The sequence below is a fragment of the Mus caroli genome, chromosome 1 (assembly GCF_900094665.2).
Source record: "Mus caroli chromosome 1, CAROLI_EIJ_v1.1, whole genome shotgun sequence".
Lineage (NCBI taxonomy): Eukaryota > Metazoa > Chordata > Mammalia > Rodentia > Muridae > Mus > Mus caroli.
The window spans coordinates 82,563,821-82,588,730 of record NC_034570.1 but is presented as its reverse complement, the minus strand read 5'-3'; the positions used below and the strand labels follow the sequence as shown (position 1 = coordinate 82,588,730).

General features: G+C 46.9%; 1 protein-coding gene across 1 annotated transcript in view; it reads left to right on the top strand.

Moving 5' to 3' along the window:
* The window catches only part of Iqca1 (IQ motif containing with AAA domain 1), a 119,232-nt gene that overhangs the window by 51,742 nt on the left and 42,580 nt on the right, over window positions 1-24,910 (top strand). Inside the window, exons 8-12 of the mRNA XM_021165896.2 lie at window positions 2,801-2,944; window positions 12,478-12,553; window positions 20,428-20,534; window positions 20,713-20,805; window positions 23,796-23,863. Of these exons, the coding sequence (XP_021021555.1) occupies window positions 2,801-2,944; window positions 12,478-12,553; window positions 20,428-20,534; window positions 20,713-20,805; window positions 23,796-23,863 (488 nt within the window). The remainder of the gene's footprint in view (window positions 1-2,800; window positions 2,945-12,477; window positions 12,554-20,427; window positions 20,535-20,712; window positions 20,806-23,795; window positions 23,864-24,910) is intronic.

The window sequence follows — 24,910 nt, the reverse complement described above, 5'->3', positions numbered from 1 at the left end:
TGTGTGTGTGTGTGTGTGTGTGTGTGTGTGTGTGTGTGTGTGTGTGTATGTGTATGTTTTGGTCTTGGCCCTGCAGCTAAGTCTTCAGGAACAAGCAGGATCTTGAAAGTCAGACCAGGGCATGCAGCCAAGCATGCTTCACCGTAGTTTAGAGAGCAGTGATTACAGGATTAAGAATGTTGGTGGAATGTCTCAGTTGTCCACAAGAAACATGAAAAGGAGGCGTTGACTCTAGTCAAACTAGAAACAAACCCGAGGGCGTCTGGTTAATACATTCCAATAAAGCAAAGGGGACCACAGGGAAGCTTAACATTAAATGACAGATGATGGAAAGAGAGAAAAGACCAGCCAGTCCAGACCACATTCCACCACAGGCTGTATGCAGCCTGGGCCTACCTGACTAGAGATGGAGATCGGGCCATATCTTCCTGCTTGGACCATGTATGAGCAGATGAGAGGACAGGCATCAAGCCCTGAGTTCAATTCCCAGCACTGCCAAAGTGGGGGAGGCTGGGATACTGACATATCAAAACTAGCAGCACACTGAAGAGGTAAACCACGGCAGTTAATTCAGAATGAGACAACACTTTGAGTTTAAGATACGTGTGACTGCACTGCACTGCATCATGGGAAGTGACCCAAAGAAAAGAGCAGGAATTCATCACATGGACGTGGAGGCTCCAGCCTCAGCATCTCTCCCTGACACTGAGAAATAAAACCCTCTTTTGAGTTGTTGGTCAGTAGGGTTCCAGAGACACTGTCAAACATTACAAGTCATTTCTAATGCCGTTGATTAGCCTACAGCACTTGACAGTAAGATGCTATTGCTGCAGATGCTACACCCTTGAGTCACAAGACATGGAGAAATCAAGGTAGTGCTGACCTGGATGTCTTGTCCTCACTGGCTAGCTTTTATAGTGCCAGAAGGTTCTGTTTATGATACTGAGCGAGCAAAGTATTCAGCAACCTCACTCAGCTGTGAACCCCGTGAACCACAGTACTGACTGGCCTGGCAAGATATGCTCACAGGTGTGATCGAGCCATAAATATTCTCGATGTAACCAGATACTTTCTGATTAGCTCCACGAGAGAGGATTTGTACCTAATCCTGTTGGTTGTGCCCTAAACCACATGGCTAGATGGGTCATAGGCCATAGGGAGAACCTACTAGTGATCATTATTCTGCTAGGTAGACAGGGTAATAAACTGCTCAGTTGTGGGCGAGGGGTGGAAAGATTATAAGAGCCATAGGAAGTGGATGACCACAGAGAAACAGTATTTGTTGGACATGACAGCAAATCAAAGCACCTATGTCTAAAGATACAAGACCTGAACAAGCCCAAGCCAGTGGGAATCCCAGCACGGACAGGAGAGGGGCTCATGGATTCCCATCCTTAGCTAAGGAGCATCTTGCCCTTGGTGGCTGCTGAGGAATCGAGAGTCGGGTTTCTTCAGTGATGTGGTCCCTGAGAAGGCTGCCCATGCTCCAGCCAATAGTCCTACATTCACACATGCACATGCAGGAAGCAACAAGTAGAGACAGTGTCTGTCTGTCTGTCTCTCTCTTTCCCTATCTGTCTGTCTGTCTGTTTTAAGGAGCAAGCGCAGAAGTTAGGGGGGGATAGTTGTAGGGAATGGGGGAGAAATTGGAGAGGGAGAGAGTATGGGGTGGACTTGATCAAAACACATTACATGCATGCATGAAATTCTCAATGAAAAATTGAAGTCAATAAAATTGAAATATATGTACCCTTCTTTAACATAACAATGTATTTCCATCTTGGTTTGAAACTCAATGTCATGCCTAATTAAGTTCATGAGAAATGGTTCCACTAATGGTAGAAACACACAGGAATGGTCATTACACCACCATTATTAGACACTGTACAATGTGAACTGTGCACTCTCAGTCAAGACAAAAGGCAAAGACACACATCGGAAGGGGCAAGGGATCGCCCACTGCAGATGCATCCTATATACAGAGAAGCCAAGAGAATGACTAAGGAACCGAATAGTAAGGGCTGAAGCAGGAGCCTTACACTATTAGTGTGCGGAGCAGCGGATCTGTGTGTGCAAACACTGGTAGAGAGAAAACACCATCAAAGCCATTTAGAGCAGCAAACCCTCATAAAGATGCAACAGCTGGGATAAACTCCGTAATGATGACTGTGTGCTAAGAGTTACAGGCTAGACAACAGGGACAGGGAAGGGAGGGCTTGGGTAAGAGTGATCAGCTGCACAAACCCCCAGCTCTGCCAAACATCATTCTAGAGATGTGACTGGTCAAAAAAAAAAATCCTAACAGTATATCATTATTTGTTGAAGCCTCCAAGAGACAGGATGAGGGTGATATTTTTGATCAGAAAACAGACAACTGGGGATACCCAGGTCTGCCAGATATTAAAACATTATTTATTAGAAGCCCATTGAGGTGGGCAAAAGCTTGAAAAGCTCTACCTTCTGTATGTATGCACACACACACACACACACACACACACACTCACAGTTCGAGTAGAAAACAAAAGAGCCCCCAGGTTGGATCACCAGAGTATTGAGTGTGACAAAGCTGCCATGCATGCACGCTGCTGGCCACCCAAGGGAAGCATGGTCTGTTGGAGTTAACCCCTGAAAATATGGAGATATGGAGAGAGGTACCTGATCTCTCTCCATCCTCCTCAGGGTAGGTGGCGCCTTCGAGCAGGAGAGCAGAGCAGGTATGGAGCCCAACAGGACAGAGAAACAGTTTTCCTCCTTCCCCGGGGCATATGAGATGTTGTAATGGTTTTGGTCTTTTCCATAGGTTATGGAGGATATCATAGCCACCCAAGAGGAGGAAGAAAAATTTAAGAAGAAAAAGAAGAAAGAAGACAAGGAGAATAAGGGCAAAAAAGGCAAGAAGGAGAAGAAGGAGAAGAAGGTCGGCCTGAAAGAAAAGGCTATGAAGGTAACAAGAGTGAGAATTTCACAAGTTTGATTCTCTTTTTTTTTCTTCCCTCTGTCTTTGCTCGGCTCTCAGGCAGAGGCGTGAGCTCGAGCCCGCCGAGGTCACCGTCAGTCGCTTCAGACTTTGCTGTGTTTTATGTTGATCAGCACTCGCACACAATCTTTTCCACATTTTATAAATATCTACCAGGACAACTGTCAGAGTGGACAACTCAATCAGTTTCCGCAATTTACATAATCATTCCCCCCAAAATAAATCATTTCGCTTGTCTTTCTTCAAGGCAAGCTGTCTGGCAGATCAAGGAGCCACCGGGAAGTGAAAAATACCCGAGTCTTTGTTAGCCCAAATGTGCTCACTGGAATTCATCATTGGCACTGATTCAGCTGGGCGTGGCGAGGCACACCTTTAGTCTCAGCATAGGGAGGCAAAAGCAGACAGATTTCTGTGGGTTTGAGGTCAGCCTGGTCTACAAATCGAGTTCTAACAGCAAAGGTTGTTACACAGAGAAACCTTGTCTCAGAAAATACATACATACATACATACATACCACTGAGACTGAGGATATGCCTCAACAGCACCTTTGAAAATCATCAATAAAGTGTAGGCAACTAGCATTTACTCCAGGAGATAGTTGTGTGGGCATGCAGGAGAGTGGTGTGTGTTGGGGCAGGGTGGGGGGAGAGGAGAATCCCTTGTATATGTGACAAGTTGGGCTCCATCAAATTCGAAACCTCTTGCAATGTGAATGAGCTGACAAGGAGGATTTTAAAAGTGAAAAAGTGGGAGAGTATGGGGGCATATGGGTGGCAGCTATCGGGACATAAAGTGAAAAATGCTTAAAAATCAAAATAAAAGTCAAAATGAAATGGTAAGCTCAGCTGGAAGAAGATCCTTACAAGCAATCTCGGGAATTGTTGCATATATGATGAATTCTCACCATGTAAAGAAAGACTTTTCAGGGGATTTCAGACAATGAGCTCCTGTTCCCATACAATACCATGATGGGATACCTCCACTGGGGGATACCTCCATTGGGGGATAGCTCCATTGGGGGATACCTCCATTGGGGGATAGCTCCACTGGGGGATAGCTCCATTGGGGGATACCTCCACTGGGGGATAGCTGCATGGGGATACCTCCATTGGGGGATAGCTCCATGGGGATAGCTCCATGGGGACTACCTGAATTAGTGGCTACCTGGATGTAGGATACTTTCATGAGTGGGAGACATATCTCAATGAGTGGATGCTTTCATGACAGATACCTTCATGAGGAAAAAGTCTCCCAAAAGTGATACTTTTGTGAGAGACCACTGAGGCCAGAAGGCCATTTTTACCAGTGTGCAGCCACTTCTGCAAACCTGCTGTCAGCAGCAAAGTAATCTCATTTGTCTGGCTGTGGCTCTCATGATCCTCATGCCAGCTTCGGGAATGAACACGTGAGAAATGAGCCCATTGTACGTAGTATACCATTGCAAGTTGTCGGTGCTTCTTCCAGAACAAAACATGACTAGACTGAAGGCTGCTGGGAAGATCTTTGGACCCCTGCACAGCACAATCAATTCTGAGAGTTCTTGGTTGATGGTATTCACCCAGCCATGATGAGCCACAATCTTCTCTCTAGTCTCTTGGCCCAAGGAGGATCTCCACATTGAACAATTGGGCTCAAGCCATGGGATGCTGCCATCAACATTCAGAGTGTACGTCCCCTGCTCTGTTAAACCTTCCAGGACTCCATCATGGTCACATCCAAAGGCTTGTTTCCTTGGTGATTGTAAATCTTGTTAAGTTGGTAACAAACAGTAACATCACATAAACCTTCAGATAAGACCAACAAGGGGCAGAAACATTCTGGGGCAGGGAAGAGAGCCAGCAGTGTGAAGACCATATTTAACTGCCCGACTGTGTCCGTGTATGTAAGGATAAAAGAACATTGCTTTCTGTCCCTCGGCTGTGAGAAGAGACAGCTAGGAATGTAACAGAGACAAAGTCAGATGGCTTCTTAAAAACTGTACCTCAAAACCCATAAACAAAACAAAACAAAACAAAAACAACAACAACAAAAACGGGCGTGGTAGCTCACGCCTTTAATCCCAGCACTCGGGAGGCAGAGGCAGTCAGATTTCTGAGTTCGAGGCCAGCCTGGTCTATGGGGTGAGTTCCAGGAAAGCCAGGGCTATACAGAGAAACCCTGTCTCGAAAAACCCAAAGGGGGGGGGGGCTGTGCCACTCTTCAAAAACTGAAGAAGGGTCTGGGCTAGAGAGATGACTCTGCAGATAAGAGCAATTGTTGCTCCTGCAGAGGACCTGGGTTTAGTTCCCAGCACTCACATAGTGTCTCACAACCATTTATAACTCTGATGTTAAGGGATCCAGTGCTCTTCTGACTTCTGCAAACACCAGGCACACACATAGTACACATATACACATGCAGGCAAAACACAAACATGCATAAAATAAATAATAAAATGCATCCAAAATGGCTTTCAAACTGGAGAAGGGCAGGAGAGAGAACCCCTTGAAGGCTCCCCGTCTCTTCCTCTCCTTGGTCAGTGTCCTGGGGTAGAAAACAATATTTACTGTGGAACATCTTCCCTTCTCTAGATCTAAGATCTAGAGGTAGATGCCATCTCAGAATGAGAATAATCATGGATAGTGTCCTGGGTGACACTGTATGTCAGCTTGACACACGTTAAGAGTAATCAGAGGAAATGGCCTCAGTTGAGAACCTGCCTCCTTGAGATCCACCTATAAGGCATTTTCTCAATTAGTGACCAGTGGAGGAGGGCCCAGCCTACTGTGGGTGGTGCCATCCATGGGCACCTGGGTTCTATAAGAAAGCAGGCTGAGCAAACCATGGGAAGCAAGTCAGAAAGCAAAACCCTCCATCAGCTCCTGCCTCCATGTTCCCACCCTGCTTGAGTTCCTGTCCTGACTTCCTCCAATGATGGATTGTGATCTGGAAGAGTAAACCAAATAAACCCTTGCCTCCCCAACTTGCTTTTTGGTGCTTGTCTTTTGTTGCAGTAATAGAAACCCCGACTAAGACAGCTAGAAACTGTATTTTATTATAAAAGTATGCCAAGTCATCTGACAGCATAGTAACTTGAATATATATATTGAATATTTACATATACATATTTAATATATACATAATATAAAATTCTATATTATAGTGTGCATATTATACATTGATATCATTTGTATATTATACTTATATTTGTACATTTTATGTATAATATTTATACAGAATGTACATGTATATATAGCTCAGTGTGTCAGAGCTATTTTTGACCTTACAGTTGAGTGTCACATTCTTGTCACCATTAGAGACTTGGAGTTGTTCGTGCCTGTCAGGGTTTGAGGAGGCTTTTCTCACCCACACAAAATCAGCAATAGAGCTGATAGAATCTGAAATGCAAAACCTAAAATTATGATGCTGTGACCCAGATATGTCTCAGTTTTCCTTGATGATTATGCATTTAACCTTTGTGACAAGGATGCCCCTGGTCTTTTGTTTCCAAATCAGCACTGAAGAGACAACACTCCTGGTCACCCACAAGTGTTGGCAAGGTATGGAGTGTGTATGTAGAAGGGTGGGTGGGGAGTATGCAAATGAAGTTTGCCAACAAAGTAAAACTCAGAAGTAAGTGATGTGCTGCACCTATTAGGCTGGTAGAACCTGGAACTCCTTAGCATTGAGATGTGATGGACAGGTATCACACATGCAGGCAAACAGTGGAAAACAACGACCAGTTCCCTCAGGAAAGAGCAATAGGGCGGCCTTCTTCCTTCCATTTTTAGATCTTGCATGGTGCTGTGGCCGGGATGCGGGGGGGCAGGGGGGGCGTCATTTGTGGAACTAATTCCGTTAGGTGGCTTTGCCTCAGGGCAGTAGGAGGATCCAAAGGGTAGTGTGAGTGCCTTCAGGGGAGCCAGCAATCCAGCATCGGTAGACAGCATGTACACCAAACAGGTCCTGAGCGACATTTGAACAGCTCTGAAGAAACGCAAGGGCTCACACTCCTCACCTGGAAGCACTGGGCTTGTTGGGTGCCAAGAACAAGCTTGCTGAGTCATCAAATGATAGCATGTGACAGGGGTTATGCGAAGTACAAGGGACAACAAGTGTGACCTCCCTGGCCTGGAGTGGAAGAGGCTAAGCACCCAGATCCATGAGCCAACTTCCTCATCTATCTCCTCTGAAGAAGAAAGAAAAGTGTGTGTGTGCGTGTGTGTGTGCGTGTGCGCGCGTGTGTGTGCCTGTGTGTGCGTGTGTGTGTGCGTGTGTGTGTGTGTGTGTGTGTGTGTGCGTGTGTGTAAAACTAAGACCCAAGTTCTCACCTGGCCTTTGCCTTCCCAGCTCGATGCTGAACAAGCTGTGTGCGTGGCAGTCCTTTTTCCCACACGAGGCCGTGGCTGGACTCCCTCTATTCAGCACAATCTCCAGCCACTTGGCTGAGCCGAGAACAGCAGGGTCATGGCCAGAAAGTTTCCATACCACCTATCCAAGTAAAGAGTCAGGGGAAAGAAATGCCCTTAGGATTAAGATGGCAGATTCAAACTTCCTGGAGGAAAACCCTACAGTACCCGATCAAAGAAGTGATGGACCGAATGCTTAGAACAGCGGTCAAAGGAGGAGTTGCTCAATGAAGCCGAAGGCTCTTTGTCAAAGAAAGCAATGCATTTCAAGGGGGAAGCAGAAGCTTCACGCTGCACTTCCCCCTCCATAAGAAGGCGGCTCATGTAACCGTCAATTATTTCATTACTGCATGGAAAGCCAGGCTCTATTATGTCATGGGAATGTCTCATGTTCTCTCTTTAAAATCACCAGGATTAGATGTTTCTCAAAACAGCCTCACAATGGTTTTTGCCCTTGAGAACTTGAACTTTGTTGTAGAGATAAAAGCAGGCCTCCAGTTTTGCTTCTATGTCCCTGCCTCAAACACCTGTTGCATGCAGAGCTACACACTGGCTGCAGACAGAGCAGGAAGCATGTGCGAGATGGTATCCTTGCCATGAGGGTGCCTCAGCCCGGTGGCCAACCACCTCTGCTGCCCTGCCCTTGGGCCAAGTCCAAGGTCTGTGCGGAGTGCAGTGCTGGGGCCTTCCGAGGCTCTTCCTTTTGGCTTGACTTTTTTTTCCTTCTGCTTGTCTGTGTGGATCTCTCTATTTCCTCCCCTGCCCTCTCCTACACACACCTGTATGCCTGTGCCCACTGTTCCATACTAACACGGATGAACAATCTTCAAACAGAACCCTCACCTCTGCAGCTCAGAGTTCCCACCCGCATTCCTCTCTTCTTTTATGTGTGGCTCTGCAGTGCCACTGTGCGCCTTCCCAGGAACCACCTCCGCCTCCTCTCTTCCTCCTTCTCCTCTCTTCTTCTTCTTCCTCTTCCTCCTCCTCTCCCTCTCCCTCTTCCCCTTCCTCCTCCTCCTCTTCCTCCTCCGGCTCCAACTTCTGCTCCTCCTCTTGTTCCCCCTCTTCCCATTTGATCCTTCTTCTATTCCTTCTCTAGATCCTGCTCCTGATCCCACTCCCTCCTCCTCTTGCTCCTGTTCCTTCTCCTCTTTTTCTTCCTGCTCATTCTCCTCCCTTTTTCTCTTTCTTCCTCCTCCTCTTTCTCATCTTTATTCTCCCTCCTGCTCATTCTCTTCTTGGTGCTCCTTCTATTACTGCTCCTTCCTCCTCCTCTTCTCATTGCACATTGTTCTGTGGTCACTGGCAATGTCGCCATTGTTGTCATTGGTTTGATTTGATGTTCATAGCTGCCTGGATTTAGTGTGGTTTCTGTTGCAGGGTTCTCTTTCCTCATCTCTGAGAAGTACAGGGACTGAGTCCCCACACATAGGCTCCTCATTGAGACCCCCACAAATACATCCAGAAGAACTTTGCATCCCAACAGATGCACAGACTGCAGCTCAGAAATGCCAGAGCCTCAGAAAAGCCATGTGGCAAGAGCACTCCAAACAGTCACTACTCCCTGGAAAACAACCCGAACACACACTGCATGTGCCTGTAAGCATCACAGCTTCCAACAGAAACCCCAGAAGCCAAGGAAAAAAATTAAAGTAGGTAGAAGGTAGGAAGACCACCAATACAGGGTCAATGATGTGAAGTGGCTCTATCACCAAAGACAGTCTACAGAGTCGGAAAAATCCCACTCAAAATTCCACTGACATTCTGCACATGAACAGATGAAAAAAATCATAAAATCCATACAAAAGCACAAATGACACAGGTAACCAAAATAGTGCTGAACAACAACAGCAAAAAATATATTGCTATATTGCTGAAGGCATCACAATAGCCAACTTCAAACTGTACCATAGAGCCACAGTGACCAACACAGTACAGTACTGGCACAGACAGACATGTAGGCCAGTGGAAAAGAGAAGAGGACCTGGAATACAGCCATGCAGCTACCGTCACCTAATAAGGAACTGACAACACACACTGGAGAAAAGGCAGCCTCTTCAAACAGAGCTAAGAACACTGGATTTCATGTGTAGCATGGCTTTTCATCAAGAATACAAAAAACGGAAACAACCAGCCAGGCATTGTGGTACAAGCCTTGAGGCAGAGGCAGGCAGATCTCTGTGAGTTCAAGGCTAGCCTGGTCTACATAGCAAGTTCCAGGCACCCAGAGCTACATAGTGAGACCCTGTCTCAAAATAATAATAAATAATAATAACAAGCAAACAAACAATACATTCTGGTAAGGTTGTTGGGGGAGAGGATCTCACACTGCTAGTAGGGTACAAATTAGTGCAGCCACTATAGATATTAGTGTAGGATATAAATGATTTAGCTATACCACCCCTAGGCATGTATCTGAAGGGTTCTAAGACATCTTACTACAGGGGATCCCTGCACGTCCATGTTCACCCTTCACAGCTGCCAAGATAAGAATCAGCCTAGGTGTCCCTCAACACATGAGTAGGTGAGGAAACATAGTCTGGACACACCGCGGAGTTTTATCTAGCCATAAATAGCATCAGTGTACCGTGCGCAAGGAAACAGATGGAACTGTGGATCATCACATGAAGCAAAGTGAGCCAGCCCTGAAAGGCTGTTGTGTGCTCTCTCCAATATGCAGAAATTAGAGTTTCAAGTGTATGAGGTGGAGAGGGGCTATCTGAGTTAGGGAAGGGGCCAGCGGGAGGGGAAGAGGGAACAAAAGAGGGTGAGAGGGATGATTATGGGGAAAGTAAAATAACACATGAGGGGAAAGGACGCTGGTGGCTCAATTGTCATCAACCTCTGCCCGAGAGAACACCAGCTGTCATGCTGCTGGTGGTGGTGGTGTCTATGACGCCTCCCTTGCAGATTCTTCTCTCTTGCCTGGGTATCTCCATACCCAAGGGTAGATCAATGACGAACCCTGAGCTGACCTGTGCCCTAGGTGGGCTTCTTAACCAGTGAGCTTTAATATGAGCCTCGCCAGTCAGATTAGCCCCCTCTCCAGCTCTGAACCCCAGTGTGTCGGGGACTAAACTCTTTCCTGGCTCTGAGAGGCAGGTGGCTTCCTCATCTATCTACCTGCCAAGCTCTGGTCCTGGGTTTCCTCTATCCCCCAGGAGCACCCTGGGCATCTCGGCAGAAGTCCATGCCTCTTGCTTCAGGTGTCTCTCCTGGTGAGCAGGAGACTCCCAGCACCTGCAGCCTAGCAAGCGCCTGTGGAAGAAGGGGCACACCTTTGCCACACAAAGCACAGGACTCATCAAGAGTCAGAGACTGAACTGGGGTCTAACTAGATAGAGTTTGAGCATTTTTTTAAGTGGGGCCCTCTGAAATGTGGCCCTTGTGTCTAGCTTCCCTCTCTCCCACAGGTAAAGGGCAACATAGTATTTATTCATCTATGAACCGAGTATGCATGTTTTATATTATTCTTTCACTCAGTAAGTGTCTGTGAAGGGCAGAAATGCCGGCTCCAGGACTAAGGGACATTCCCACTGTCCATAACTCTCTGTCTGCTGGGAAGTGGAGGATGCTCATAGGAAGAAGGACTCATGAGAGTATAGATGAAATCCAGCAGTGCTGAGGTGTAAAGCTGGCTGCTGGGGATTCCTGGGAGAGAGGAGCCTGAGTCCAAAATCATCAGAAAGCACTGACAACTATTAAGAGGGGACAGGAGAAAGGAGGGGCAAGAAAAGAGTGTACTACTGCACACGCAACAACATCCTCCTCCACGTGGCTGCAGCACTGTCAGGAGCAAGAAAGAGGCCTGGGGACCAGGGCTGGGAAGGCTGCTTGCAGCCTGCAACAGGCTGGGACTTAGTCCTATGGGGACAGAGCCAACAAGGAGCTTCAGGACAGATGTCTCAGGGCATCTGTTGAAGGAAGTCTTAAGGTTGGTTATATCTGTGCCTGAGTTCCTTCTAGAGGGTCAGAGAGGGAGGCCCCAAGCATATGAGCAAAGGACCAGTCAGATGATGAGGTAAGAAAACAGTAAGATCTCAGGAAGTGCAGGTGTCCAAACAGGTGTGATTTGGTGGCCATTTACCTATGAAAGTAAGGGAGGAACTGTGGGGATTGGAGGTACAAAAGTCATATGGTCTCCAGGGAGTGTGGACACACAATTGTTAGTGCTACCACAGAGCCCAACACTAGAACCCAGAAAAAGAAGGGCTGTCCGTTCTCCAGTGTCTGGAGACCTCACAGCATCCCCGGTGAAGGAAGTCTCATGACAATAAGCAGCCCCCTCCTAATGTTGGTGCTATGCACATGTAGGACGCTTAAAGACTCTGTGTGGTCCCAGTGACCAGCATGCTTCCTTTGATCCAATTTGACAGTAACAATAACCACAGCATTTGTCACCAGAAACTATTGATATGATAGAAACACCAGATGAGACTGTGTAGAGCTGGTTCTTACAATCAGAAGAGAGGGAGAGAGGGGTTCAGAGCAAAGAGTGTACACAGCTGGCAGATGGCAGTCTCCTGTCTCAACATGCAGAATTGACAGAAGACACCAAGAGCAGCATGGTTGGGCTCTCCAAAGTGGGGAGTCATGATTGAGAGTTCTCGAGGTCTCAGCTCCATAGAGGAAGGTAGTTCATTCCCAGGTAAGAAGGGGCTGGGCTGATTCCCAGGCTTGGGAACAGGATAAATGAGAAACAGGAAAGGCACTGGTACACACCAAAGCCCCGAAGCTCAGGGTGAAGAGAAGCTCAAAGCCCAGCTATGGGGACACTGGGAAGGGAAACAGACAGGATCTGAGCTGAGGGTGCAGCATTCAGACAGCATTGAGCAAGTCCTTACAAGGCAGGACCCCAACCTGGCCTGTGAACTGTGGGAAAGCCACCATGCAGAGACCATGCCTGTCCGACTGGTGTTTCAGTAGCCTGGCCATTCATGCTTCCAGTGCTAGTGTAGCATTCCATGCTCAGATCACTAGCAAGGGAACGTCTCTGGTGGACAGGGAAAGATCTCCAGGCCTGTTAGCTATGACATGTGTGCCTTTTGCTGTCTGGCCTTAACAGATAAATTGAACCTGTAATTAACAAGAACATTGTTCTGCTCTGGACAGGACGAAGATGAGGAGTGGAAGATGTCACCAAGTCTTTTCCTTCAATTGATGGAGGAAGGAAATAGCTTATACAAAGGTCAGTCCCAGATAATGCATGATCCTCAAGGGGTCACCCTGTCTGTGAATGTGCCCAGGTGCCAGTAGGTGGACAGGTCTTTAAGTGGACAAGCATGGTTTGAACTGTGTTGTGTATATCCAGCAGAAACCTGTCCCTTTCCAGTTTCTTATGATTCCTAAAAGCATAGAGTTGTAGTGGCTACTGACCAAGTTTAATAAAACAACCTGGGAAAGAAAGGGCTGATTCCAGCTTATAGTCTTCCATGAAGGGAAATCAGGGCAACCACTCAAGGCAGGAGCCTGGAGGGAGGAACTGAAGCAGAGTCCATGTTGGAACACTGCTTACTGGGGCTTGCTTCTGATGGCTGCTTCAACTTGCTTTTTTATAATAGTACTACCTGTTCAGGGAATGACACCACCCACAGTGGGCTGGGCCCACCCACATTAATGATTAACCAAGAAATGTCCACCTAGACTTGGCTACAGGCCAACCTGATGGACACATTTTTTAAAACTAAGACTCCCTCTTCCCAGATGATTCTAGCTTATGTTAAGCTGGTGAAAAAAATAAATAAACTAACCAGCATAGTTAGGTGGTTCATTGTCAACTTGGCACAACCCAAAATCACCTGGGAGAGTCTCAAAGAATTATCTAGATGAAGTCAACCCATGAGCATGTCTGGAGGGCGGGGTTGTCTTGATTATGTTCATTGATGTGAGAAGAGCCATCCCACTGGCTTGAAGCCCTGGGTGAGAGCAAGGTAGTGTGGGTAACTTATTCCTCCCTGCTCTTGACTGTGGATATGTTGTGACTGCTCAGCTGAGCTCTCCCTTTGACCTCCCTACACCGGTGGACTGTGGCCAAATGAACCCTTCCTTCCCTAAGCTGCTTTTTTTGTTGTTTGTTTGTTTGTTTTGGTCAGGGTATTTGTCACAGCAATCGAAATGAAACTGGGAAAACTGAGGAGAAACACACACGCACAGGCTGGAAATGTTCTAGAACTTTCCCCGGTTTTGCTCCCCTCAGCTGACCACACTCTTGTTTAGTGGCATGAAGAAAGGGATTACATTAAGGAAATGAATTCCATATGTACAAATCTTAATCCTCTCAGACCAAGACCCGTCTCAGTGCTGACAATTGCTTTGTCTATGGTTCAATTCCATTAGCGTAGCCAGAACCTGGCAGGGTGTGTGAGCGGATGGGCTCTCCCCTTTCAGAGATCTTCATCATAATTTGCCAAGACTGTTATCCAACTCCTTAGTTTCACCATACCCTTGGGATAAATCTTAACAGCAGATTATTGGCCAGTGTGACCCTGGTCCATAATACTGTTGTAGACATTTCTGAGAAATGTAATAATGATATAAAGAAAAATGTCTTCATATGTCAGTTAATCTTGGAACTCCTCCTCAATCTGTTGGATCTGGACAACAATGCATCAGGTAGGGAGGAAGAGAGTGGGGGGAGAGAAATTGATGCATAGAGAGGGAGATAAATTGATGGATAGAAATAGATAGGTAGGTAGATGGACAGATAAATAGATAGTAGATAATTATATGGATAGTAATGTACATATTTAATATTGATTCAAGGTGTTTATTCCAGTAATTTGAGTTATATCCTTAACAACAATTTTATTATTGCACTAAAATATAATATTTGCTATGCTAAATGTATTCTAGCATGTACTCACTAACAGACCACTAGAGGCAGGGACTCTAAGGATTCAAAGACAACCATGATGCTGTTACCATATGGCACCTGAGTTCATTAACGAGGAAGAAAGTCAAAGGGATCAAGTGACATTTATCAGGTGCTCAAAGCATGCAAAGACAAATGTTTTCTGTGCCATGTCATTCAGTCTTCATAGGAACTAGAAAATGAACACAGTCCCTTGTCAGGAAGGACCACTGGGAAGCCTGCTGTTTAAAGTTTGAGAGTTCATCCAAATGTTTACATGCAATGGAGCAGAACAGTTGCCATCAAAAACATCCACCCACTCACATACTCACTCGGCAAACTCGGTCTCCACCAGTTTGGATGCAATATGGATCTAAAGACCCCAAAATGACATCAGCTATCAGCATACCTACAGGGCTTTGTGTGTTACAGTGGCAGATGGGAGGGCCCAAGCTGGGGCAGTTATGTGAATTAGGATGAAAGCACAGTCAGGACCTTCAACAATCCATTCTGCAAGTCCAGGCCTGACTGGGGTCCCACTGGTGTGCAGGTGTGATGTATACAAGAATGGTGCTTGGCAAGACACTGCACTGCCCAGTCTTGTCTCTCGGCCTCTTCATCAACCTGTTTGTGCTGTGCGGTCATTGTCTCCCACCAGCCTTCAGGGTGCTTTCCACACAGAGAATGCCACATTCATTTTCTCCTGGGCCCTCTCCTGGGAGCGCCGCCCCCCCATACCCTCACAACCGTGGTCTCTGCTCACTGCCAGCCACACTCTTGCCCTCTCCATCCACTCTCCCTCAGGTTGGTGGCACCATCATCCACGATATCTTGAGCAGGAAAGACTCCAGTGCAGGAGGCCCTGGGCCCCTGCTCACCCTCAGAATTTGGATGGCTTGACTCCTCCTTTCCCTTTTCTCACAACCTTTCAGAGAAAAGGAAGGCAGAGGAAGACATGCCGGGGGAGGAATCCTCCCTCATAACACTGGGCACACAGAAGCTCCAGTCTGCGCTTACAAAGGAGCTTGCCGTGCAGGACCGAGGCAGCGACACACGCACCCCCTGAAGGAGCTCCCAAGGTCGTATCTCATGCCCCACTGACACCTCTCATGCCCAACACATCCCACAGCAGCTGTGAGCCCCCGGCTCCTCGTCCTCCCAGTGCTTGCCCCTTGGGCCTTGTGTCAAGAAGGCCTCCCTGGGGGTCTCTGCAGCGTGGCCGTCTCCTCGTTACCTGCACCCCACTCTGTCCCTTTGTACCCATCTCAGATACCAAGCAATAGATGTGTGGCTTCCCACGGTTGGGCCCAAGTCCCAAAGGGCAGGACCTGTCACCTCCTTGCCTTGGAAGCAAGGCCTGGTCCTTATTAATTAACACTGAATTTACTTTCCTCCTAAGGGAGGGAGCTCGGAAATGATATCAGACGGTGTGACCCAGAGGCAGATGGCACAAGAATTTCATTTTCACGGTCTTTTTTAACACTCTTGCAAGCAGTGTGCGAGCGTTTCTTTTTGACAAAAAGCAAGACTGAATTTAGGGTGGCAGGGATGGGGGTGAGGGGAGAGATTTGGTATTCCCATGGGAAGCCAGGTCTTGCAACCTGCAACATCCGGGCCTTAACCGTCACAATCCAATGGGCACAATCTGTTAGCATGACATCCAAGAAACAAGGAGAAGCCTCAAGCGTCTGTCAGCTGGAGGCCTGGGTTGTCATCCTCCAGGTCTTCAGTAGCTTAAATAGGGATCTCTTCATCTTCGAATCCCTTTCATTAAAACCAAAGGTTTGCCTTCTCAAATAATACATTAGCATTTTAATCACTAAGATTAAGCCCCACTCCAGCCCTCTTCACCACACCACCCTCCCCTTCCCTTCCATGTGAAAGGGCCCTGGCCTGCTTTTCACAGTCTTGGGATAAAAAGCTCTTTCTAGCTGCAGGAGAGTGAGGGCACCAAGTGCCCTCTGGGGGTCCCAAAGAGCTTCCTGCATTTACAAATGCCCATGACATTCCCGAAGGGATTGAAAAGTGCCCTGTGCAGAAGTGTCATGAGAAAGCAACATTTCGATGGCAAACTCTGCCCACCGAGACCTTGCAGAGGCGAGATCAGAGGGCTCCTTGTAAGGAGCTCTATTATGAAGCAGGGACTCCAGTGTGTGACCATGTCACTGGGACTGCTACAGGCGTACTCGAGTTGTGGCTCCCGCCCTGCTAAGTATTCTGTGCTGCTTCTGTTACTGAAAGCCTTGTTCTCAGAGCTGGGGAGTCTCTCTAGCAACACTAAGAAGCGGGTCCCTCTAAATAGCAGAGCAACTTTGCTCTCTGATGTCTTAACGTGACAGGTAAACTGTGTGGTGGTTGAATACCCACCAAATGCTGCAACTGGAAACCTGTCGGGTAGTTATCATTAGTAAGTGGCACTTTATAACACACTGAAGCGCCTTTCACTGTTGTCAGGGGTTTGAAACATAAGATTACTTTTTAACACAGAGAAGGAAGCCAGTGGGCCAAGCATGGCGATCACTCCTGTCAACTTAGAAGGCTAAAATAGAAGACCTAGGTCAGGACAAGCTTGCACTATGTTGTGAGACCTTGCCTCATAAAAGGCGGAGTCTGTAAGCCCAACATTTTGAAGACTGTATTTCAGAAAATCAGCTTATTAGGTGTAAACTTCTGTTCTCCTGCTGTAATTGTTGTCTGCCCCCATCTGCTAACCTAGACCTGGTCCTGGAAGCTTCTTGCCTCTGGACAGTCTAATATAGGCCTAGGATGTTTTCAGCCTCTGAGAGTTGCTGCTGAATAAGCTCACCCTTTCTGGTTCTTTCTGAGCTCTGGCTGGCTCGTTCAACTCAGCTGTTTTGGCTTAACCTCCTTCCCCAGCTGACTTACTCAATCTGGCTTCTCCGGGCTTCTCCTTAATTGCTCTGCTTGACCGAAAACTATTTCTGCCTATCTGTTCTAATCCTCTGACTCCTTCTCATTCTCTGGCTCATTCCATCTTCACCTGTGTCTAGCTTGTTCTCTCTTCAATCTGTCTCTGTAAAACTTTCCCCGTAAAACCGCCTCCCTCTCCCTCTCAACTCTACTGTATCCTGTACTGCACTCTCTCTTCCTGTATTGGTTGTCTGTCCCTTAAGTAGCTTCCCTTTCCTCTCTCATCTCTCATCCTATTTTGTCAAACCTTTCTCTGACACTCCTCACTTTGTCGACCACTCAATTAGACATCACTTTCAAACACAGCAGCTTCCTTCTACACTCACTTTAGCTTCATTGTTTGGGATTAAAGGTATCTGCTAAAGGTGTGTCTGTATTCCAGCCAGAGGGATTAAAGGTGTGTGCTAAGGGCTGACCCTCAACACAACTAGAAACAGGACTTTTCAGTAGATAACACAGTCTTAGGGTTCACAGTGTGACCAATATCCTGCAGCAATTAAGAATATTTTTATTTACTCCTTGACACTTTTATGTATGTATAAACTGTGTTGTAATCATATCAGCTCCCCTCTCCGCTCTCCCTCAGTCCCTCACCAGGTCCCCTCTCACCTCCATGTTTCTCTTTTTTGTGTGTGTGTGTATTCTACTGAGTCAATAGTGCTTCCCACTTGTACGTGGGTGTGGTAGCATCCGCCAGAGCATGTGTGGTCACAGCAGTAGTACCCCAAAGGAAAACGACACCCCCCGAGTAGCCATAAACTTCCAATAGGTCCTTAGCTAGGGATCGATTAGCTTAGTGGTGCTTAACGAGCCTCTCCCCGACCCATGCTGAAATGCTGATCCTGTGCAGCTGTTGTGAACTCATGAGTGTGTAGTGCCAGGGAAATGTTAGTGATCCCCCCAAAACCAGACAGGAACTGATCTGATGTAACTCATAGCAGGGTCTTCATTCTAGCTCAGGCCCCTCTAATGCACCGCCTTCACGCAGGACGTTTTGGTGGTGGTGGAGCCCCAAATGTGTATCTGGACAAGACTTTATAGTAAGCAGCAAGCAGGGAGTATGTGTGCAAGCATCTAATTAGAAAGCTACTGTGGCCTTTAACATAACTGACTGCTGCTGGGAGTCATATCATAAACTTAATTTTGGCTCCCCTCTGCACTGGTGGTCGTTAGGCAGGGGCTGGACTTGTAATTTGGGGTGCAATTTGTTAGGGGAATAACCTGGAGACACTGGTCTTATTGAGGGTGTCACCTGGAAACACTGGTCTTGTTGGGGATTAGCTTAGAGACGACTGGAGCTAAGCTCAAGTTTTGTGGGGGGTGGGGGTGGGGGGTACAACTTGGGAACTAATGCTAGGTACCAGCCTGTTAGTTTACCTGAGTTGAAACTTAGATAAGGTTTTCTAAAATGGAGTCTAAACTTAAAAGATTTGGCATCTCAGGTGCAACAGTCATGTCTTATCCAGAAGTCAGAATTTCATAGCTCTCTCATCTCCATCTTCCTGCTCTCACATTCTTTCATCTTCTCTCTCCTCAATGTTCCCTGAGCCTTGGTGAGATTGATACAGTTGCCTGTCTAGCGATAAGCACTCAATGGCCACTTCTTAGCACTCTGCCCATTAACAGCCGTCCATTTCAGACAGACACTTCTCTCACCAGGGTTAAGGGTAGCCCTAATCGATGGGTATAGACGAATACTTAGAAGGCAGTTTGACAACATGTCCACTTATCAAGACAACAGTAACAGGTTCCCACTAGGACCCGTGACTCCCATAGCCATGGGTTTTGAATCAGGTTTACAGTTTTCAGCATGAATTTCTTTCTGTAGAGCAGTCCTCAAATCCAATCAGAGAGTGGTTGGCTGCCCCACAGTGGCAATGTCAGTGGCACACTAGTGGGCATATTTTGCCTCGAAGCTTGTAGGGTTCAACTCTAGGTAAGGCCATGTATGGCTTTTCTTCCCCAGCATCTTTATGAAAGCCAGCCCGCAGGGAGCAAACTTCCTGGTGAGCTCCAGCTTTCTTTCTATATGTCTTTAGCAGTAGAGTCTTACTATACGGTTATGATGAGCAACCAAAAGTAATGGTCATAGCCTGTGTTGCTGTCACAGCATCTATGGGGCTTCGTTGACCAACAACTTCTTATAGGAAGCTACCCCACACCTGACAGTGGCATTTTCATCTAATAACATATGTCTTCTTGCATAAGCAAGATACCCTTTTTCACCAGGCTTGTCTCCTACCAGTCCAGATGATGATACACCTTGAACTTCAGTTTCAACTCTTTTATCACCTTCAAACTAGCTTCCTTCCAGTGGTACCATTCATGCCCCCTCCCCACCCTAGCATCCATCCTGTGCTGTGGATCCAGTCACTGAGACACTTCTCATACAGCTGCCCTGTCTAGGGGAGGGCACATAGAACTAGTTCGGTGACAAATGCAACAGTTGGAAATATAACTCCATTTTCTTATGAGTCCACATTCTGCATTTTTGAGCCCCCACCTCCTCTCTGACATCATCCACAGGCTTATCCACATACCTTGGTGGTGAAGACTATGTTGTGGTAAAATGAGGACTCTGATAGCCACATCCATCTCAGCCCTCATCTTTCTCAAGTAGAACATAGGGGAGGTGAGTGAGAACCCTCAGTGGTGCTGGCATCCATCCAGGCTCTGCTCCTGACAACATCTGCTGACCTCAGTCTGCCTAGGAAGTAAAGTGGGAACACCTCACTTGTGCATGTAGCCACTGGGTTGGTGTCTATAGCTTGCAGGCCTGACACACAGTTTAGAAACTAGTCCTTTGTGTCCATGTCTTCCTGAAGCTATTTCTTTCCAAGGGCTCTTGGCTAAGACCTCCTCAAAATGGTAGGTCACAATTCCTGGTCTAAACAATTCAACTGAGGCTCTATGTTTGGGAGATTCTAGATTGTAGCAAGCCGACAAAGCCAACCACAACCATGTCTTTACCTACCTGATGCTATTATATCTCTTCTCTCCTCTCTCCTCCTCCTCTTCCTCCTCCTTCTTTTCTTCTTCTTCTTCTTCTTCTTCTTCTTCTTCTTCTTCTTCTTCTTCTTCTTCTTCTCCTCTCTCTTTCTCCTATCATAAAACAGGTCTATAAACCTGTTACCCTATACATGCTTCGGTTTCTTTATTCAAATTCCTGTCCTAGGACAGATTGGTGTGTGTCAAGATTAGAGTAACAGCCCTCATTAACCTAGATATTGAATGTAATTTTTTTTGTCCATTTCCTTTTTCTCTGTCCTTGTGGCTTACAGACATGTGGCTGAATAAAGACGAGTCTTGGAATTTCCCTCAAGACTATGACCCAGAACTGATCAAGGAGGAAAAACGAAAGGAGTTAGAAATGGAGATAAGGGTTCAGGTATGCCTACACTCACCTCCAGTAAGGGGACGGGGGGGGGGGGGGGGGTTGACGCCATTTACTGCAATGACTACACTTTTCACAGCTTCCAAACTGATGGACAAGTCAAGACTTTACCCCGAGGACACACAAGGCAATTCATTTGAACACATCATATGTCCCTTGCATTCTCTCCTAGGTGGATGAGCTTATGAGACAGGAACTGAAAAACCTTAAGCTGGCTGTGAACAGAGAGATGGAAATCCCACCCCGGCAAAAGAAAGGGAAAAAGGTGTGTGTCAAACAAGCAGGGTCAACCACAGACAGCAGTGCCTGCCGGGCAGGTGGGTTGCACCTAGGGTGCCTTGCATCACGTGTGGTGGTTTGAGTAAGGATGCCTTCCCCCCCCCCTCCACCCCACACCTGGGCTCATATATTTAAATGCTTGGTCATCAAGGAGTGGTTCCACTTGGGAAGGATTGGGAGGTATGGACTTGTTGGAGGAAGTACGTCACTTAGGGCTGGGCTTTGAGATTTCACAAGTCCAAGCCAGACCCAGTGGCTCTCTCTTCTCCTGCTGCCTGTTCTACATATTAATGTAGAACTCTCAGCTATTCTCCAGCACCATGTGTGCCTGAATGCCCACCATGCTTCCTGCCATGATACAGGACTAAACCTCTGAGACTCTTAGGAAGCCCCAACTAGAGACTTTCTTTTATAAGTGTTGTCTTGGTCATGGTGTCTCTTCACAGCAATAGAACCCTAAGACATCAAGCATCCCTGCTTTTTGCAGATTTCACTGTTCATCACCTAGTGCTCAAAGATAAGGCCTTTATGTGGAATTAATCCTGCCATCAGAATGGCTCCTCCCCAGGACCAATCCATTACAGATTCACAGCACCCAAGCCCTACAAGAACGAGTACTATCAGAGGGACACAGCAAATGTCCCAATCCCTCCTCCCCTACCTGTTCCTGTAGGAAAAGCCAGTAGCATCAAGTCGGGTTTGTGAGTAGGAGAATCAGACTGAAAGAAACTGGGAAGATCAACTCTTACGTTGTCACAAATCCATCTCATGGTGGTTTGCAGCAACCAGGGAGACTGAAGGATGTACAGTTTGCTCCTTTAGCCTCCTGTTCCCACCATTATCCCTCACAGACAACCCTGCCACTGGGCCAGAATGCCCAAAAGACAGTAAGTCCAAGATTCCTCCCTGGCAGTGTTATCAAAGATACAAGAAACCTGTGGCTTGGAGACACTAAGCCACCCAGCCTGTGACTCAGGAGCTCAGTTGCACTGTGTTGAGTCTTGGCTCCTCAGGAGACACATAGTCTTAGGATACCTATCTTGGTCCATTTTGTGCTGAACATATGGCTTGACTCCAAGTCAGTTAGGTTGTCCCTTGGAGCTCTGTTCTAAAGATACAACTTGCTGGCCTGGTGTAGTCCCCTCTCTTTACAGGGACACCTCTGGATGCCCCTTTTCAATTCCTTATGTATCTTTATCTATAAAAAAAAAGAGTGTGTGTCCACAACTAGACATGAAAACTACACTGATCTCAGTGGGAAATGTATTCCAGAGGTGACCATAACCTCCTCTCAGAGGGCAGGCTTTCTCCTCCTCAGCAGCCAAGCCCAGGGCCACACCAGTCTTATTTCCCTTCTCTGACCCCCATCTCATTTCCTGCAATCTACAAGATGCCACTGTGTCACAACAGGCACCGGGTGCTGTCAAGAGCTAGAAGAGTTTGTACAGTTCCTTTTTGTGTAGCTAGAAGAGTTTGTCCCAGCTCTGGTGACCTAAGGATGAACTTCAAGACAAGCTAAAGCTTAATTGGTAACAACTGGCCTTATAGGGAGACTACTAGCCAGCGATGGGACGCAGAGGAGGACAGTACCTGACAGTTTCTAGCACTTGCTGGAGGTGGTGACTTGGATCTTATCTAACATCCAGATCAGTCCTTTCTGAACACAAGTCTGATGTGGACATTCTTCATTCATACCCTCTAATGCCACATCTGTCTTTCAGGAACAGACAATAGTCTTCCTGCCGGAGGTCTTTGGAAACCCCAGAGTGGCTCTTGTTTCTTCGCATATCAGGGCACTCTGGGGCATGTCTTACTTGAGCTTCAATAATGGGTGGGTGCTGTATTCACTGGGGACACCTTGTTAATATCGTTCTTCTACTTAAGGGCTATGAATGTAGGAATGTGTAGACATTAGTAACCTTCTCTGGCTCATAGCAAACCCTAATTGTATATTATTGTATGGATGGACTAATTGTTAAGTCTAGCTCCTCTGTGGGTTGGGGCCTATAGACTCATTTGAGTATTGGAATGTCACACTCAGGCCTCCAGAGAAAGTGAAAAAGATAGAAAAGTAAGTTAAAATAAGTTTCCAATAATAATAGAGGAAGGGAGAGTTCTAAGCTATTTTTTTAATTCAAGGGACTTTCTGAAGGGTTAGGACTTTTTTAAAAATTCTATTTATTTATTTAATGTATGTGAGTACACTGTTGGTATCTTCAGACACACACTAGAAGAGGGCTTCGGATCCCATTACAGATCGTTGTGAGCCACCATGTGGTTGCTGGGAATTGAACTCAGGACCTCTGGAAGAGCAGTCAGTGCTCTTAACTGCTGAGCCATCTCTCCAGCCCACTTCTAAACTAATTTTTATGAGCCCTCTAGCATCCTGAAACCAAACCCAGATAAAGACAGAACAATAAAAGAAAACTAGGCATCAATATTCCTGATTTACAGGGCCACACATATCTCCAAGAAGAGAAGCACTAGCAAACTGAATTTGCCAACAGTTACATGCGTTTTGCTGCAGGGCCATGCGATGCAAGGACATGCACAGATAGGTCATTGTGCCCACCACACTGATGGGGTGGAACTGAAAAGCTTGAATCACTCATTGTTACGATCGTCTGCCTTGGTCTTCTGTGTCATTTCAGAGACACGGGAAAGAATGTGACAGTTCAATATTCCTTCGTGAGAAAAACTCTCAACAAGTTCAGTATAGAAGGAATTGACCTCTATAGAGCACAGATGTGTTTATCAACCCTATGCTATGTTCATAAGAAGATACGGACAGACAGACAGACGGAGTGACAGACAGGTGGATGTATATGGAGCAGGACAGAGGACCCAGGCAGCCCTGTGCACAAATACACAGGACTGATTTTTGTCAAAGACGCAAAAGTGATTCAAAGGAGAGAGGAAGCCTTCAGGACTCATCTACTTGCTCGTTTTAATGACATCCTTGCTTATTTCTTTCAGAAAAATAAAGGGGGGAAAGGCCGAAGAGGGAAACGGGGAAAGAAGGAAAAGGACCTGACAGCTGACAGGTGAGGGGTCTGTTTGTTCAGGGGACAAACGTGGGGAGTGGACAGCAGAGAAAATAAGAAATGCAGAGATGTACCCCAAATCCCAGAACAGGCCTGGGCAAGACAGCCCCTCTCAGCTCTACCTTCTGGACAGAGTGTGGGGAGCAGTGGGCACGGGGGGAAAACCCTATACAGACTCTAGATTAGGAAAAAATGTGCAGCAGGACCACCTGCCTGGAGGTAAAGCTGCCTGTCACATCTGAATTCCAGTAACTTTTCAAAACTCTAATATGTTCATGGAAGTCAAGGGGCTGATGTTTATTAAAAATGGCTTAGGAAATAACATCATGAAACCTCAGAACATACAAGCTGAGGTTCTTCTGGACAGAAAGGGCCTCCTGTCCTTTACAGCATCAGCCCACTCCCCACCTACCCTCTCTCCATCCTCCTCTCCCCATCCCCTCACCTCTCCACCACACACACACACACACAGAGAGAGAGAGAGAGAGAGAGAGAGAGAGAGAGAGAGACCACCCCTGTGCACTCCTTTCTGCTTGCTGAGGGACCTCGTACAGAGATGCAACGAGGCTGAGTCTCCAAAGGAGGGATGTTTACGGTCCTTGAGTTAGCCCAACTTCAGACTAGTACCTGGCTTTAAATGCCTGTGTTTTGTAAGCTCAGCATGCGAGAATGCAGACATCACAGTGTCAAGTTCAGTTAACACCCTGCTGGTTGGAGGCCAGGCACCGTTCTGAAGTACCCTCTCTCACTGAGTTTTGCTCACAGTGGACATGAGTGACATCCGTGGGGGAAAGAAGCCTACCTGGATTCTCTGTTTGTCCCTTTGCAGTCACTCCTGAGGTAGCCAGAGTACCCCACAGCTGGTGCTCACTTGGAAGTAGCCCCCCTTGAGGTTACATTGTTTGGCTGGCTGGTGCCTACAGGAGTCCTTGGGTCCATTTTGAGACCCCAGTGCTCTCATTCATGGAAAGACAGACATCTATCATTGCATCAATGTTGAAACTGCCAAGACAGAGATACATGGTTGTTTTGAGGAGGTTCTGGCCA